Raw genomic sequence first — 18,282 nt, forward strand, 5'->3', positions numbered from 1 at the left:
TACTCCAAGTGAACCTATTGCTTAAGAAACCCGCGTCAGTCAGCCCCACATTGTTGATGGCCGCGGAAAATTCCTCATCTCCTGCGCTGAAACGGGACCTTCTATCACGCCTTTCTTCAGGAGTAGTAACTGCGTTGAAGTCTCCACACACGACCCACGGGCCAGCTACTACTCTGCTAATGTCTGATAAGTCTTCCCATAACCTGCGTCTCGCAATTCTAGTACATTTGGCATACACAAAGGGAAAAAAGTACAGACACATGCACATCATCATAGAACATCTAATAGAAAGCAATTGGTCAGAACAAAAATTGAGCCACAACATTTATGGAAGAATGGAAAAAGACCCATATTTTCTCGCCGGCCTCCCCGTTGGACAGGGAGGAGTGGAAGCCCAGCTTTAGACTAGTTGCTACTCTTCTCCCATCCCTGAGCATGGGCTCTAGGATGGCAACAATTCTTGGCTTATACTCAGCGATAAGCCTCTTCAGAGTTCTAATAGTAGGGGCATTCCTACGCCACAAGTGTTCCACACTAGGCAACTATCCATCAGTGATACACCCGGCATGGACAGCCTGCCTCTTCAGCCGCCTTAATCGGTCCCTCCAGTTGGACATGGGGTTCTAGGAGGCAGAAGACTTGCCTTATATCTGCCCCTCGATCTACCTCTAGTTGTCTTAGCTCGTTTAGGAACTAAGGAAGTGGAAATTGCATTTACCTCTTGAACTGGGGAATGGACTGGAAAACCTACTGCACTGGTGGGGACTGCAGCTGTCATCTGATGAGAAATCTCCTAATCGACTTCTTGTGGTTCCCCTCTGGTTCCATTCTGGAAGGTAGCATCTGGATCCTCACTGTATAGCCCTGTGTTAGCAGTTAAGCGGTAACCACTTCCAATGTCCATGGCACAAGTCGCAAACAGGGATAAGTCCACCATGATGTTGATTTCCTCGTTCGCCTTATGGTTTGCCTGTGGGTACCTATAGGTCGCATTCAATTCAGACTGAGGGACAAGACCAGAGGATTCCCACATTCACCTTTTGTAAGACCCGTATCCTAGCCTGTACTATTCCGTAGGCTTCCGCAGTCATCCCGGTCGAATTCCGGCGACCTGCGATCGGTTATCGGCGTTTGCGCGCGACCCTGAGATGTGTCCTGTATGTCTGAGTCGGATCGACCCGAGACTTATACCAGTGTGACCGCGCCGTCGCCGCGGTTCTGACGCCGCATCTCGCTCGCTGAGGCGATACCCATGCCAGGATAGGTGGGCCTGCGTTCAGTTCGAGGAAAACGCCGCGCGTTGCAATTCCGAGAATCCATCACATCAATCCCATCAATCAATCAATGTACAAATCAAGTACATTCCATCACAAGTCATCACTCACCCATACCTCTTTCTTCACCAAGTCAACAATACCCATGCCTAACCATCCCCTTTTACCAAAAGTCAAAGAAACCATACCTTCCATCCCATCTCCCTCACATCTCCTCTCTCTTTCTCATTTTCTCATTTCAAGCAAATCTCATGAGAGAACCCACGTTCAAGCTCCATGGGAGTGAGCTAGTGTGGCCCACCTTCCTACCACCCAATCCCACCACCCTAAGCCCATCTCAACCGTTGAAGTCCATCCTTTATAGCTCTAGCATGCTTTGGCGGATGAAGGAGGAGAAAATCATAGGTGGGTGCTTCTCTCTCCCTCTTCCTCTCTTTTTTTTTTTCATTTGTTTAGTGTGTGAATATGTGAATGTGTGGCCCATATAATGGGTTGTGTGATGTCCAAATCGTTCATCAAATGGACCTCGCCTTGATGTCTGTATTACCCACATCATCCAACCATTTGGGTGGCCCACCTGGACAGCATGTCTGTGGGTGAGGCCCACCTTAATGTATGTTTTGAACACTGTCCAGCTTCTAGGGAGACAGACGTTGTAACTGTGAAGTGTTCACTGACAGTGGATGTGGTGTATTAATGTCCATAAAAAAAAAAGAAAAAAAGAAAAAGAAAAAAAGGGATTTTTGGGTGTGCCACTCATGCAGGCCCCATCTCGATATATGTTTCTAATCCAAGCCATCCATTATGTTCCCCAGCTCCTTTTAGGCGTTGGGCCGAAAAATGGAGCCAATTTCACTTTCTGGCGGGCCATAGCATGGAAAATGGTAGTTTTCACCGTTAAAATACACTATAAGGTTTTTCTACCCCAAAATATACCGAATACTGGGCTTGTTTGACTTGTCTTGAGCCGCAGCGACCAATGGTTGGGTCGGATTCCCCTGATGCGGGCCCCACATATGAAAAACCTCAGAAAAACCATATTTTCAATAAAATGAAATAAACAAAAGGTAAGGTGCAGCCTCTGCTACTGGCAGGCCTTAGGACGCGCAGGCGCGGGCGTCCTGGCGTCCTACGCTAGACGTGAACAGGCAGGGTCGTGGGTCCCTGCTGTGGGCCCTACCATGATGTGTGTCGTATCATCAATACCGTGCATTTGGGTGGTCCCCTTAGGGAAGTGGGCCACCCCGAACATCAGCTTAATACATGGCTCAGGCGGCCCACATCATTGGAAATAGTGGGATTGAACGTCAGCCATTGAAACCCTGTTTGGGTATTACGGAAGTTTTGGATTAATATGGAATTTGTCTCTCCTCTTCATCCAGGCCCGTCTGATCTTATTAATGGGTTGGATTGCAAATAGACACTATAGTGGGCCCCACGTGAAACTCACCCTGAAATATGTATTTTGTAGCCACGGTGCTAGTGATACCACCGTGATGTATGTCCTGTACGTACCCACCGTCCAAAGGCAGGGACGGGGGACCTGCTGTGCCACGTGTGGCTACCCACACCGTCCTTCTGTGTGGAGCCCACCTTTGATGTAAATATTCTATATCCATATCCCGTCTGTACAGTGGTGGGACCAACCCCACGTGTGGGGCCATGCCCTGATGCATGAGTCATCTGGGTTGTCCTAGGCCTGGACGTTGTTTTAAGGGCCCTGATGTGCGTGGGACCCGCCTTGGGAAAGCAGACTGACTAGTGTACTTATCACAGCTATTTTCAGCTGTTGAAGTACGTCACCAATATCTGTAGACCCCACCGTGCAGCTGATTTGAATCCAGGTCGTTCATCTGATGGGCCAACGTGATGTATGGGTCTTATCCACACCGTCCAGCACCCTGGACGGTGGAACTCACCTCTGATGCACCTGTTGTATTTTAACCGTCCATCCACATGTGGCCCATCCTCACCATCTACTGTTTGGACGGTGGGAATCCCACATGGATTGTATATGTTTTATATCCCTGCTGTTCGTGCAGGAGACGTGGGGCTACCTTGATGTGGCTGGTGGGCCACGCGTATGTGGACCCCACTCATCCACGCTATCCTTTTCATCTGGACCATCCGTCCATCAACTACATAGCTAATGTACTGACGTCAACAACCCTGTTGGGTCCCTCATGATGTATGTGTTGTATCCGCGCCGTCCATCCATTTTGAAAGCTCATTTCATGGCGTGAGCTAAATAATGAGTTAGATCCATAGCTCATGTAGACCCTGCCCTTGATGCATGTGTTGCATCCAAACCGTCCAACCATTTGGCAAGCTTGTCTTCACAGGCTTGAGATTAAAAATAAGTCAGATCTAAAGTTCAAGTGGACCCCACCATTTAAGGTAGTGGACATTGACGTCCATCATTCAAAATTTCTAAGGGCCATGAGAGTTTCCTATTAAGCTGATAATTGTTCCACTTCATCTATCATTACGTTAAATTTATGAACTTAATGGATAGGAAACATATGTTATGCTGGACCTTAGGAACTTAAATGGTGGAAAATCATTATCACTACTTTTATTGGGATGTGGCCCATTGATATACATAGGGCCCATTGGTGTGGCCCATTTGATGTACGTCTGACCATGTGAGAAGGCCCATCTTGATGTATTGTGGCCCGTTCAGTGGGGCCCACCTTAATGTATAGGAGGCCCATGTTATGAGGCCCACTTTGATGTATTTTGTGGCCCATTTGTTGGGCCCACTTTGATGTATTTTGCGGTCCATTCGAGGTGCCCAACCTGATGCATGCACTCCATATTCACAGCTGCTGGACGGTGGGGCCTTCCTTACTATATGTTGTTATATGTGTTGAATAAGCATTCTGTCCATATGCAGTGTGGGCCAGCATGATGTATTTATTTATCCTCACCGCCCAATTTCTGGTCGTGGGATGTGGAACCCATGTGACATATGTATTTCGTTCCATGCAATCCACCTGTGTGAGGCCCACCTTGATGCATCCGTTGTACATATGGATCCCACGTGATATATATGTTTTTATATCCATACTGTCCAACTATTTGGATGGGATGCACCGTAATGTATTTTTATCCAGGGCAGGTACCCCATTATGACGTATATCAGGGCCCATGAGTTGAGGCCCATTGAGATGTATTCAAAGCCCATTGATATGGTCCATTGTAATGTATTTGGAACCCGTGAGCAGAGCCCACCTCATCTGTTCCACCCTAACCGTCCAGGTCATATAGGGCCAGACTTGATGTATGTTTTATTCACGCCGTCCGTGGGATGTGTGACTCACTAAATGTATGTATTCTATATCCACACTAACCATCTGGTGGGGCCCATCTGCCGCTTGTGCAGGGCCTATCTATTGTGCATTTGTGCGGCTCATTGATGCAAGGCCCGTTATGATATGTTCGAGGCCCACGGTTGAGGCCCATTAGGATGTGTTTATGGCCCATTTGGTAAGGTCCACAAAGATGTATTTTTGGCCCATGGGTCGAGGCCCATTGCGACGTATTTCTGGCCCGTATGTCGTGTCCCATCATGACACGTTTCCAGCCCAGTTATCGAGGCCCAACTTGATGTGTGTAAGGCCCATTAGTGCAGCTCATTGATGCGGCCTAATGATGCGACCACCGTGATATGCATATTAGGCTAATGGTGCGGCCCAATATATCGACCCACTGTGATGTGTAAGCCACGTGTTGCATGTGTAACGCTCACCTGTGATGACTATTTAAGGCCACCTGTTGGATATTTAGGCCCACCTTATGTTTGACTCTATGTGGACCACTGCTTGGGAGTAGTGTTGGTTGAATGTCCACATTTTTGGGTAATGATGGTTAAACGCCCGCATGGTGACCTTCCCTTAGGCCTTGTTAGGCCCATTCTCTTCGTACGATAATCTAAATAAGTGGGCCCCCATTCGCCATAGATAGAGGGCTCCGTGCTATCAGATTGATATGACAACGGCCGAGAGTCGATCTTTACATTATTGATGATTAGTTGTCCATTTATGGACCCCGCCTTCTTTATACATGTTGATTATCGGTACCGATTATCGAGGCCGATTGTTGAGGCCCAATGCAATGTATATGCGGCCCGTATTTGAGGACCGTTGTGATGTGCATCCAGGCCTTGTTTAAGGTCTAATATGATGTATATGAGGCCTATGCGATGAGGTCGATTGTCGATACCGGTTGTTGATACTGATTATGAGTATGTGACAGCATAGCATCATGATACATGCCCATGCGATCATCTGCATGTTTGTTATGAGATGTGGTTGGTCATTGCATATGTCATTGAGCATGTTGTTATGAGACTCCCTGATAGGCGGAGGTTGTCTCACATGAGCGCATGATATGCGCAGGATTGATGCATGACTGAATTGTATGACTCATGCATCTTGCTTTATGATTACTATACGCCCTAGTGATATCAGGGTCGTAGCCTCCACAGGCATATCGTGGATGGCCAAATGGGACACCGGAAATGTTTGGTTATAGTATACGGGCGCCATAGATGTCCCTGGGTGAAAATCCCTAAACCTCCGTGGCCAGGAGACGCCCCAACGTCGAGACCGAGTGGATACATGAGCGCCCGAGTGCCGAATACCAGGAGGCCGCGTCTCCCACTGTGTCGTGGTCGGTTGGGAGGGGGTGTGGCCTTACCCGCCCGAGGGTAGGGGGCAATACTAGGCTGAGTTTGACCAGCTCGTAAATGGGTCCGCTATCGACGTGCCGGATAGGTATTGGCAGACTATTGGTCAGGCGGATAGTGAGGTTTCTTACGCTCACTTGGACTGTGCGGCTAGGAGAGCGACAGTGCCATTTGGAGTGTACTAAACCCCGATGATGATCCCAGAGATGAACTGTACTGATATGTGGATTTAGTGAGTAGGAGTTGCATACTCATTCATGCATTCACTATCCACTCGGGTTGGTGGTGCGCAACTATTTGTTACGTGTGCCTTCGCAATGGCCATGATTTCGGTTGGGGTGCGCGACTAACCTGAGATCAGGAGTTTACCACATTGAGTCTGACTATCCAAATTTAGGTATGGGACTGGTTTGGATAGAAGTCCCTTGTGATGGACCCCATAGCTTGCGACACTACGTACTATCATCCCGACCTCACACTCCGGCATGGTCATCTCATTCACACCGCATATGACATTTATATGGTCTAGATACGGCTGACGTTATTCATGAACACTTCAGGAATTGTATATTGCATCGCATTCTTGGCATCTGACATTTGACTTTTTATGACTCCTTATTTGCATAGCTATTCTATATTGCTTACTCTGTTATCTTATGATTTATGATCTCGTCAGTATTTCTGCTTACTTTGATAATTCATGATCTTGTCAATCTTTCTGCTTATTCTGGTAATGAATGATTTATGGATTACCACTATTTTCGGCATTGTATTGAATACTTGACACTTATCTTGTGCACACACTTACACCACCCTCTAAGCTTTCTATAAGCTTATGCACGATAGATGCGTGCAGGAGATGTTAGGTTGCAGCATTGTTGAGCTTGGAGTGTGCAGCGGTCTTCTGGAGCTTGATTTTCGATTTATGTATTTCCTTATAGCATTGTACTCAACTGATTATATTAGTGGATATGTGATGTTGATATTGCTTTTGTGAATTGGGTAATCTTGTGGTTGTGCTTATTTCGAGTTAAATGTACAAAAAAATATTCCTCCTTGTAGGATCCCAAGATTGGAATCTGACGTATCGACGCTGGGAGCCAAGAATGGGGTACTACGGAGGCTGTCGGCACCGGATTCGGCAATCGGAAATTTTGTGAATCCGATTTCTGGGTTTGGGGCGTGACACCTTTCCTCTTCATCCCCACTTTCACAATCTTTGTAGGAGGGGGAACTTGATACTGATCTGGCCCTAACCTGATGCCCCTTTGGCCAGGCAGTGGCAGGATGGGAAGTTGAACTTCTGCTGATGGCTGGGGGCTCCTCACCAAATTCTGATCTACCACTTGAGGCCAGACAATATCCCACTTACCTTGGCTTGAGTCGAGCATCTGGTCTACTTCTGCAACAGTTTCTGTCGCAGTGGTAGACCCATCAAACATGGACGCGTGCTGATTACATATATCTGCACTGTGGTTCAGATGAGAAGGTTCTGTCGCGGGCAATTTCTGAATTAATATGTCGGAGTGTTCCTCGAAGGATAAGTCAGGAGCCTCTACTTGGGAATTTCTACAGGCAGAAGGTTGGCGTTCTGTCTCTATGCCAGAAGATAGCTCTTGGGCATTTCTACAGACAGGTGGTCTGTGCTCCGACCCTTTTTTAGCATCTGTCTCTTGGGCATTTCTGCAAACAGAAGATATGTGTTCCGTCTCTGTGCCAAAAATCAACTCTTGGGCATTTGTACAGACAGGAGGTTTGAGCTCCGACCCAATGCCAGCATCCATCTCGTGGGCATTTCTACAAACAGAAGGTCTGCGCTCTGACGCTATACTAGAGGCCGGGACGAAACTCCTATTGACCCACTCTCTGGTGGTTTCCACAGGCCGTGAGCTGGATTACTTCCTCCTTTTCGATCTCTGAATGTTAGAGAGTGGTTCGAGCTCCACTCCCACACAAAACGGACTCCCATCAACTATCAGCTTTTGAGTCCAGCTGAACAAAGCTCCCTGATGTAGGATGACCTTGACCCGAGTAAACGCTTAAAAGAGGCCGTACCTGGAATTAGGGTCGATTTGGGTAACAATCCCGTATTTGTGGCTAAGCTCACGGACAATTTTCATTACAATACAAGCATTTCTTCTTTCAAAAAAGTGTTTTGTAGTTATTCCATGCGATCGATTGTAAGTGTTTCCTTTTTGTTTACTTTTGTATTTAAAAGTCCTTTTGTATGAAGGCAATATGCACCCCATTCTCAGATGACAAACTATACCCTCTGATAATCGCTGATTATTTAAGAAAAAAACATCTTATAAGTGGTTGAATAGACGACTAATCTTCTCATATCTTAGTCATATACACATAATTCTGATGTATATGCTTATTTTGGTGCTTGGGATCAAAAGTTGTTCTGTTGAAATTAGGCCGCATAGTCGATTCTGGCATAGCCGTAAATACTACACGTGACTGAATTTTGTTTGTGCCTATCGTTGCCAATTCTTGTGAAAGCCAATCAAAGCGAGTTATGTATGATCTAGATGGATTTGCATGGTGTATTTGGAGATCTGCGGGAACATATGAAGAAGATCATATGATGATACAGTTGGAGCACATTGAGCAACACCACGATATTACTTAAGTGGTCAATTGAAGAACTATCGTGCAGAAGCGGTTACAGGATATATGGCTGAAGTAGAAGCAAAAAAGCCCATGTAATGCTCAAACGGTTATAATAACTGTCAGAATGTGGGAAGGATCTAGATGACCAAGGTAGGGTTATAAATAGCAAATGAATTTAGTAAGAAAATTTTGTCTCATACTAACCTAATCAAACCTAATATTACCTTTCAATTATCCATTATTTTACATTCCTTAGTGTAATAACTCTACTTCCTGCCAAATCAATTACATATCCTAGTGAATCTTTTACTTTTCGCTCGACGTACTTTTCGCTCGACGTTTACATTCTATAGTGTAATCCGTAACGTTAATCAAGTAGCTGGTAATCTTAGTTGTAATTTGAGTCTATGTTCACACGTTAGATTAAGTTCTCCATCCAGGACGATGTCTTGTAGCTGTTTTCTACGATTGATTGTAAGAATCCCTTTCTCATTTCTCTTTTATTTATATCAAAAAAGTCCTTTTGTACAGAAGGCAAAGGTGTAACCCACCATCAGAGGATGAACCCTACCCTTTGAATATCGTTTGATCCTATTTACACATTAAGATAAAAAATAAAAATAAATTTATAGGTCTTAAGGCAAAATGATAAGGTGGAATCTAGTTTCTTTCTATCTTTAAACTATGGTCTCTATAATTTTTAAAATAGTGGTCTTCTATAGTTAGAGCATAGAGAATTGAGATAAAGAGAAATGCTTCAGTGATCCTAAACTATAGTACTCCTAATTGCATCGGTTCACCAGAGCAGTCCAGTTAGATCAATCTGAACCGTCTTATTGAGAACAAATTTCATTGACTAGCATGCAAAAATCACACTGACTGGCTGATTCATCCATCCTTGATTTGGACTTATTTTCCATACCCATCCCTTTCCAAGCCATGGATGGGATGGTCATCATGATTGCCTAACAAAATTGATTTTTAGAATCATAAAGAAATTGATAGCGAGCCCGAACAAATAGATGGATCAAATCGTTCGTTAGACCTATTTTTGTGTATATAATCTTGATCGTCCATATTAAAGGCCATTGATCAAATGGCTAACATTTGCCAGATTGGTGTAATGTTTGTCTTGTAGGCCATAAAATTTGGATTGGACCTAATGAGCTGTTTGGGTCAATGAATTGAGTTTTCTAAGTGTCACGATGCAATTAGGAGTGTTGTAACTGATAGTGCTCTGAAAGCACTGGAGCGTTTCTCAAAGAAAAATGCTGATATGTTTAGATGGTTTCCATTTAGGTACAGGTTAGTTGTACGTAAGGTGGCTGCTCAGCTCATGCTCACGACTGCTAATACTTTTAAGTAGTAACTCTAAGATAGTCAACCGTTCACATTCAACAATGCATGCTAGCATATGAATCGATTTGATTTTGGAGCTAGTGTTATAATTGTATCGCGGAATTGATGGATGGTTTATGCATCAATAATGGAGATTCAATGTTATAATATTAAAGGTGTACTTGGGAAGACATTCCCATTGCCTCGATGTCACCGACCGAAATCCTAATCTTCTGTTTTTAATACCTTAAGGAGAACCTCTCAATGAAACTAGGATTTTCTCTCTCTATATTAATGAGGGGATCACAACATGTATTTATAGAAAAGAAGGTCAAAGAAGCTTACCCATCACACTTCTCTCCTTTAGGATCTCCACACCATAGGTTTTTATATTCAGCTTAATAATCGTGTATAAAGACCACGGTTTCCCGCCCCAACGTTATTTGTAATGATTACAACTATAGTGGAGCCCACTGAATTGCTCAATCTGGATAATCCAACAATTATATCTAAATCGATGATCATGTGTGGCCCACCTAATAAGAGTCTTACAGCTAGGCCTCAATTTACTAGAAGCTCACTAATGGAGGTTTGGTTTTCAGCACACATTTGCCTAATTTTATCCCACTGCCTATGTAGTGTGGCAACTGTGTTGGACTGGATGGAACCTATGGGCCTGAATTCTTCCAAGCCTGGTAACTAATTATGCTAAAGACATGCCCAACACCAATTCCTACTTTGAAGTGGCATACCTGCCCTCAGCCCGAGTCCATTCCATTGGGTAACTGATGGCTGAGCCTCGTACAGGTCCTCAGCTTGTGGGATGATGGATTGGGACGTGAAGTGGGTGGGCCCGTCTGGCCCACTTGCGATTGAACTCCTTTCCAGGAAATGTCTTGCAATGCACAAACACATATGCATGCATATAGAACTCTATCAGGAATGCATATAGAACTCTACAAGGAAAAGTCCCAATCATAACTTTGGTATCTATGGAATTGTGAATCATTTCCATGTCTGCCGTTTGGGAATAACTTCATTGCATTACAAAAAACCTGTGCCAAAAACAAACAAACACAGCTACTCACCACACAGGGCATTGTCCAGGCATTAACTTTCTGATTGTGGGGGTCCACGGATGATAGATCCAAACCCACAAGATTTTATGGTACGCACCCAGAAGAATAACAAAGCATCATTTTTTTGCAAGGAGAAATAACAAACATCGTTTCTTCTACTTACAGGTAGGTGTGCATACAAACAAGGTTTTCAAAAGCTAAAACATCATTTCTTTAGAAAGGTGTAAACAGCATCCTATTCTTACCAATGGAGCTCAAATCCCAATAGGCCAAATAATTGGACCATTGTAGATGGCTGATATCTGCAAGAATCCAATCGAAAAACCTCTGATCAATTGACATATGCATGCTGGCAAGTGGGCCCTTTGTCATAATACATGTAAAAAAAAAAAAAACTTGGTTACACCAAATATCTTAAGATAGAAACTAAGTAGCTATAAAGCACTTCAGTAATTTAGCTTAGAAGGCTCTAACCCTTGCACACAAAGCGTACAAAGAATAGTGCCAAAATGGCTGCTTTGAGTATGACTGGCCAGGGAATCCCATAACTTCCTTTCCGAAAAAGCCCCTTCACAAAAGGCAAGAAGCTGAGCAACACCCACAAGCTACAGAGTATCTCCCCAGGCCCGGACCCAGATGCACCAAAGACCGGTCGTGCTGGTTGCACCCGTAGCAAGCCCGCCACAAGTGCCGATGTGTGCACAAACACGAGAGTCACTCCAGGCACGAAGATTGGAGAAGAGTCGAAGGTGAACCGTCCAGCGTCGCTGTCAAGATTAGAGTCATGGGTATTTTCATCTTTTCTTGTAACCTCAAAGACAGCTGGTGATATGCCTAGGAGATCGAGACAGAAGCCTATGGCACCGAACAACCATGCAGACACAGTGATTATTCTTGACATTCTCTGATTGTTCCACCATCCACGGAAGGAATAACCAAAACTGCAGTATTCTACCAGAGTATATATGTTGTAAATGGCGAAAAGGGCAATGGGGATCAATATTGCAGGTTCTGATACCTGCAAGTGTGAAATAAGTGCATTTTTAGAAAATATGGAGAGACGCTAGCTCAGTATTTTAAGACCTGGACCAGTCAGGCTGGTTGGAAGTCCAACATTTGTACTACTTTTTGGATTGGAACCATCAGCCTTTTGGTTTGTTCAAATTTGTAAAATATTTTTTAAAAAAAATAATTTTGTTAGCTTGTTAGTGCAAGCTACTGTCAGTTGACACTTCACTGTCCCTACTAGGTATCGATACCAAGACCTCAATTGTTGAAACGAGGTATCTTTCGCTCAGTCTACCACTTGAGCTATGGATCAGGGTGTAATTTTGTAAAATATTTTTATCAATTACGTGCCTCCGTTATTCGCATGCTACTTGATAAGACTCTAATCAAGCCTTTTGGTTTGTTCAATTTTGTGGCCTACTTGATAAGGCCGTTTTCATAGTGCGAAACGAGGTGTGCGTATGCACACACGCCCGATTAAAGGTTTCCGTGCCAGATTTCTCACTAGCACACATGCATACAGACTTGGCATAGTTCAATATACTTGACAAGAGTCAATGTTGAGCAAAGATATATAAGCCCATTTTCTTCTCCCATTCTATTCAATAGGAGACAGAAAAAAGTACAGAAGGACAAAAAACCAAACAAACACTTTAGCTTTAAAAAAAAGACAGATTTTATTAAAATACACATAATATTGGACACATCATACATGGACCAATTTGTAAAATCACAAATGACCTAAGTATTTGCTTAGATGAATGACGAATGACAGCACTGTTCATTTTTTCTTAAGTATCCATTTGTATGCCGCCAATTTCAATTGGCTTGTGCCTGTTTGGAAAGAGAGAATCCAAAACGTGGATACTACAAAGCCCTGTGGAATCTTCAGGAATTCCCGTGGGACACACCTGGGACCTAATTTTGGTAGGCCTCGATGAAATAGTTCTAGCTTAAAATCAGGCTGCTCCAATGAAGGAGTGGACCATGCATACATGTCAATGATTGTTGATTCACGTGTATGATGCTGACTGTTGTTCATCTTTTTCAACCTAATGCTTCATGGGCCTACTCTCGATTGGCCCATTCTTAAACACGCATGCCACACATACGAGGGGCTTGTCTTTGACGAATGGACGCTGCAGACAGAACGCCTCTTTTAAAAATGCTGATGCCAGCCAGGTTTGCTGGAATAGATCCCTATGTTTTGAGATAGGATGCCTTGGTATTCAACTTCTGGATTGGGTTCTTTTAAATGACCCAAGCTGTTTTATACAATTAGCTTCACTTGGATAGGGTTGGCTTGATAAAAATAATAATAATCTTGCATTGAAATATTTTAACGCTAAAAAAAAAAAACCACACGCACACACACTCACGCTAGTGGAATTTCACCACCTATGGATACTTGAACCCTTGACCAGGTGTTGAAACTCCTGAGAGTCTACCACCCGAGCAAGAGCAAGGATCCTGAAATATGGATACCTGAAATATTTTAACACTTTGTTCAAAGTTTAAGGAGATTGTCCTTCCGAGCTTGGCATGGAGGGGACTTAGGCAAATTAAAAAGGCAAGGTCATTTGTAGATTGGCTCTATTGGCTGGTATGTGTCAATTTGGAAGGAAAAAAATAATCGTTGTTTCAGAAATTAGAGTGGACTGGTCTCAACTTGCTTTGATAGAACACGGTAGTTAGTCCAGGGTGGGTTATCTCTATAAATATTGTAGATTCTAATTTCTCTTTTTCAGCTTTTTGGTTTGTTTTGTAATTTTTTGTAATTAGCTTTGTTAGATCAATAAATCAGACTGGCCTGATTTATGAGACAAGGCATTTATAACTCCCTTGAGTTCACCAAGCTTGCATAGTGCTGTGAGCTACTAGAAAAGCTTTGTGGGCCCACCATGGTGTATGTGTTTTATCCATGCCATCCATTCATTTTTAATAGCTCATTTTAGGGCATGAGGCCAAAAATGAAGTAGATCCAAACCTAAGCTGGGTCATACCATAGGAAACAATGGTGATTGAACACCCGCCATTAATAACTTCTTGGGGGCTACAAAAGTTTTGTATCAAGCTGATATGTGTTTTCCCTTCATCCAGGTCTGTGTGACCTAATCAATATGTTGGATGGCAAATAAACATTAAAGTGGACCCTAGGAAGTTTTTAATGGAAGACGTTCAATCAACACTGTTTCCTGTGGTGTGGTCCACCTGAGACTTGGATCTGCTTCATTTTTGGGCTCATGCCATTAAATGAGTTGTAAAAATGGATGGGCGATGTGGATATATAAAACAAATGCATCATAGTAGGGCCCACAGAGCTTTCCCAGTGGCACACAATTTCTAACGACGGTGCTGTGTACCAATCCAAGTCCTCACCAAACACTAATGACGGGCCTGTTTGGATTTATGTATAGTATTGTTCTACATTGTATATTTGTACAGCAGAGGTATACGACATAGAAGAGTACGTATTCTTTCATTTTTCAGAAGAAAAGCAGACTGTTTGGATTAGAGTAGATTCGGATGAGTATATAAAGGCAATGGATTAATCGATGCTTGGATAAGACGTATAATGGCGAAATGCATAAAGTCCAAAACGATTTCATAATATTTTTCACATGTACATAACTGTCACTAGTGCCCCCAGTTGAACCAGTCCGTGAAAAGGAGAAGGAAATGACAATGAAGGTGTAAATCTGGATATGAACCACTGGACTATTCGAAACTAAAACTAAATTTTCCAGTGCAATGCGATGAAGGCGTTGCACTATTCGATGGACTGCTCCCTAACATTACTAACGTCTCTAATAAGTACACTGGCTTGGCGATGTATTCGAGGGTGGTGTAGACGCCAGATTAGAATTCGGAATCAAATACTTTGAAAACATTATTTTATTTATCAATACAATGTAAAACAATTTGAGCCGTAAATCCAAACAGGCCTTAATATATTCTTTTCCAGTCAATTGTACAACTCAACAATAAGACCCACTAATATAGCACATGCTAGTGGCACACATCGAACATTTGAGAGCCCATGTGGTGGGTCATTTGAGTGCTCAATGGAGGTGAAAAAGGAATGTAAAATCAGTGCACAGTTAAGAAGTTGTTGACAATAAATAATATCCCATTTATTAAGTATGCATGGGAAAGGATTCATGGGAAAAAGGACAGGAGCTTGGGAACTTTGATATTGTGTCATGGGAATTGGTTAGGAGGTTATTAGTAGGTGTTTACCAAAAAGCTAATTATTGACTTTCTAGGTTTCCAGGGTCATTTAGCTTTAATGCCAAGTGATTTTGCTGTAATCTTATCAGGTTGATTTTCAAAACCCCATCGTGGTGAAATCCCATTGTGGTGTGGGTGCATGGGCATACATGTGAAAAAAATAAAATAATAACAATAAAGAAAAAGCTAGTTGTTGACTTTCTTGCCTTCTAGGGTCATTTAGCTTTAATGTTACATGATTTTGTTGTAATCTTATGAGGTTGCAAGGTTATTGAGTAGGAATTTATTCTTGGGAACCAGTGTAACGTAAAAGGGGCTCTAAAGTAATTTTATATAAGAGTCAAGAGAAAAATGAATTTAAAAATTCAGTTCTCTCTCTTTCTTTCTTTCTTTTTTTTCTTTTTTTTTTTCTTTTTTTTTTTTTGAGTTAGCTTGTTAGTACACACCCATGTCAGTACACACACTCCATGTTAGCCACCCCCGCTAGGGATCGATACCAAGACCTCAAGTGTTGAAATGAGGTATCTCCATTCAGTCTGCCAGTTGAGCTATGGATCTGGGTGTATTTAAAAATTCAGTTCTATTTTTGAATAAGTTGTCCATGTTTTAATAAAGCTTTTTTCACTTGTAATGGGTGCTTATATATGAAACAAGAAGTTTGTTCTTTCCTCTAAGCTTTGATGAATTTTTCACTTATTTTAGCATCATGTCACCCACAAAATAAACAGTCTGAATCTTGTGCACTTTTGCCACTTATTAAAATAAGAAAGAGAAAAAGCGAGAGAAAATACCTTAGGAAGGAAAGTTGTGTTGGTGAGCAGACAAAAGGCCACTAGGAGAGAGTAGCATAACTCTGGGAGTGAGCGGAGGGCCCATATGGTAGGGATCATGTACCCCAAACACTGTCGGAGCCGTAGCTTCGTGGTGAAAGTGCCAATCAATGGACTGTGCTTCCCGATGAGAATTTGTAGAAGGCCGGTGGCCCACCTCTTGTGCTGGGTCATGCAAGAGGGCCCACCTGAGGGTGTACACCCAAGAAACGCTGGTGGCTTTGGACTACAATACGTTGACTCCCAACCCCTGCCGTGTATTTTCATTCCCGTGATGACATCTTCATTTGTGGATCCGTACACTAGGCCCACCTGCACAAACCACCTCATGAACAGTTCCATAAGATTTTCTGAAGAGAGGAATGAGGACTGGTCAGGTACAGCTTGACTAACCAGGGCTTTCCTGCCAACATCCATGCCATATATAAGATCACCTGACACAAAAATCAGGCCTGTCCAGTCATCAGGTGGTCCATAACTATACGTTGAGTCAGACCCTTGATCAATAACTATATGTCAAGCCAGACTTTTGGTTGTCCATTAATTCCAATGGTGTGGCTAAGCTTGAGAAGTGGACTAGCCTGATTTTTGTGAAAACTAATCTTCATGAAGGGGCCTACCATTTGCATCAACCGAGTTTTTAGGAAGCCGGCATGTTCACAGGATACTTCTAGCTATATGGTCAATTCTTGAGAGGACTTGTTGGATCCTCTCACCCGATAACAAGGTGTTTTGTATTCATTATGATCCGACTGTAAAGCTCGATATATATAGATAACAGCCATAACTGTTACGCGATATGGGAGTAAAAGAAGATAGTTTTTTGGGATCATATCAGCTGCTATGTGTGAAAAATGACCACCTTTTTTCTATTTAAATCTAATTTCTTCTCATTTTTTCACTGTTCTCATTTTTAAACTTTTTTAAATTATTATTTTACAGCAGATTTTAATTACCCTTATTATAGTTTTTAGGATTAAAACCATAGATTAAAGCGATTTGTGTGAATAGAAGCATTGATGGCCTTTTTAAAAAAAAGAAGTGATATTTATGCTTCTTTTTTTTTCTTTTTTTTTCAATTTCTAGTTTTAATGCTTAATTGTGATGTGATATTAGAGATACATACCATATTCATAAATTCACCAAACAACCAAATGCAATACTCTTATCAAAGAGTGGACCGTTACACTACCATAAACATATTCAAATTAAAAAATAAATACATATTTGAAATATTTACATTATTCTAGATTTTTTAAATATTTTTTCAGAATTTTTTGAAAAAAAAATTTCGGGGATCATAATGGTTGTTATGCCCCCGTATTAGCCATTACGGCCGATGCCCATATCAATAACGGTGGTGACTGTTACGACCACCATTACTGATAAGAAATACCTCACCCAAAAAGATTCATGCTTATTTTGCATTTGCAAGTCCATCAGTTTAGTGATCCTGGCTAACTCAACCACTCATCAATTGGTTGACTAGTTGAGTAGATTGACTCCATTCAACATGACTTTGCAGGGCTCAAATCGAGTTAGTCCCTGGTTAATTTTTTTTTCTTCCTATTTTCTTTCTGTTTTAAGTGAGGGCCCTTGGATTTTAAACTCTAAGAATGCCAATGTCTTGTTTACTTTAGTTATTTTATAAATTATAACAATTATTAACTATTTTAAATAGTTGTTCATATCTTGAGTCAAGTCAAGCAAGCTATCTTGACTCCCAATGTTTACTTGAGTTATTTTTAGGTTTTTGAACTATGTTGCAAATAGATGTATGTTTGTAAAAAGACCCAACATCGGTGCCTAGGATCTTCAATCATGATAAAATTTCAAGGCATATGTCCATTCATGTTAGTTTGAATCAGACCAATGGTTTGAATTACAGTTGAAAATGCGAAAGCTCAACTAAATGAGCCACACACATCTATGAACTTTTGTTGAGTCTTTCCAAGTTTTTAATGTCGAGCCTAGTTTTCTCGAGTTATGACTGAATCAAATTTTTCTTCAATCTTGGAGAAATACTAAAATCTAGTCGACTCAAGACAACTCAACTCAAGTGAGCACACCCACTGATAATATTTATAATTGAACCATTAAACACCTTGAAAAATCCAAGTATGCACACACAAGTATATGCTCGTGAGCACACCCACTGATAATATTGATAATATCTCAATGTTATCGATATCGCAATATGCATGACATTGAGGCCA

The 18,282-nt window shown here is 42.2% G+C and overlaps 1 protein-coding gene across 4 annotated transcripts in view; it reads right to left on the reverse strand.

Moving 5' to 3' along the window:
* Positions 1-11,100: 11,100 nt before the first annotated feature.
* Positions 11,101-18,282, reverse strand: part of LOC131235646 (cellulose synthase-like protein H1) — a 36,201-nt gene continuing 29,019 nt past the window's right edge. For all 4 annotated transcript variants that reach the window (XM_058232915.1, XM_058232916.1, XM_058232913.1 and 1 more), the window contains 2 exons: positions 16,028-16,378; positions 11,101-12,015 (listed from right to left, as the gene is read on the reverse strand). In XM_058232915.1, the coding sequence (XP_058088898.1) occupies positions 11,467-12,015; positions 16,028-16,378 (900 nt within the window). In that variant the 3' untranslated portion in view covers positions 11,101-11,466. The remainder of the gene's footprint in view (positions 12,016-16,027; positions 16,379-18,282) is intronic.

Source organism: Magnolia sinica, chromosome 19 (assembly GCF_029962835.1).
Source record: "Magnolia sinica isolate HGM2019 chromosome 19, MsV1, whole genome shotgun sequence".
Classification (NCBI taxonomy): Eukaryota; Viridiplantae; Streptophyta; class Magnoliopsida; order Magnoliales; family Magnoliaceae; genus Magnolia; species Magnolia sinica.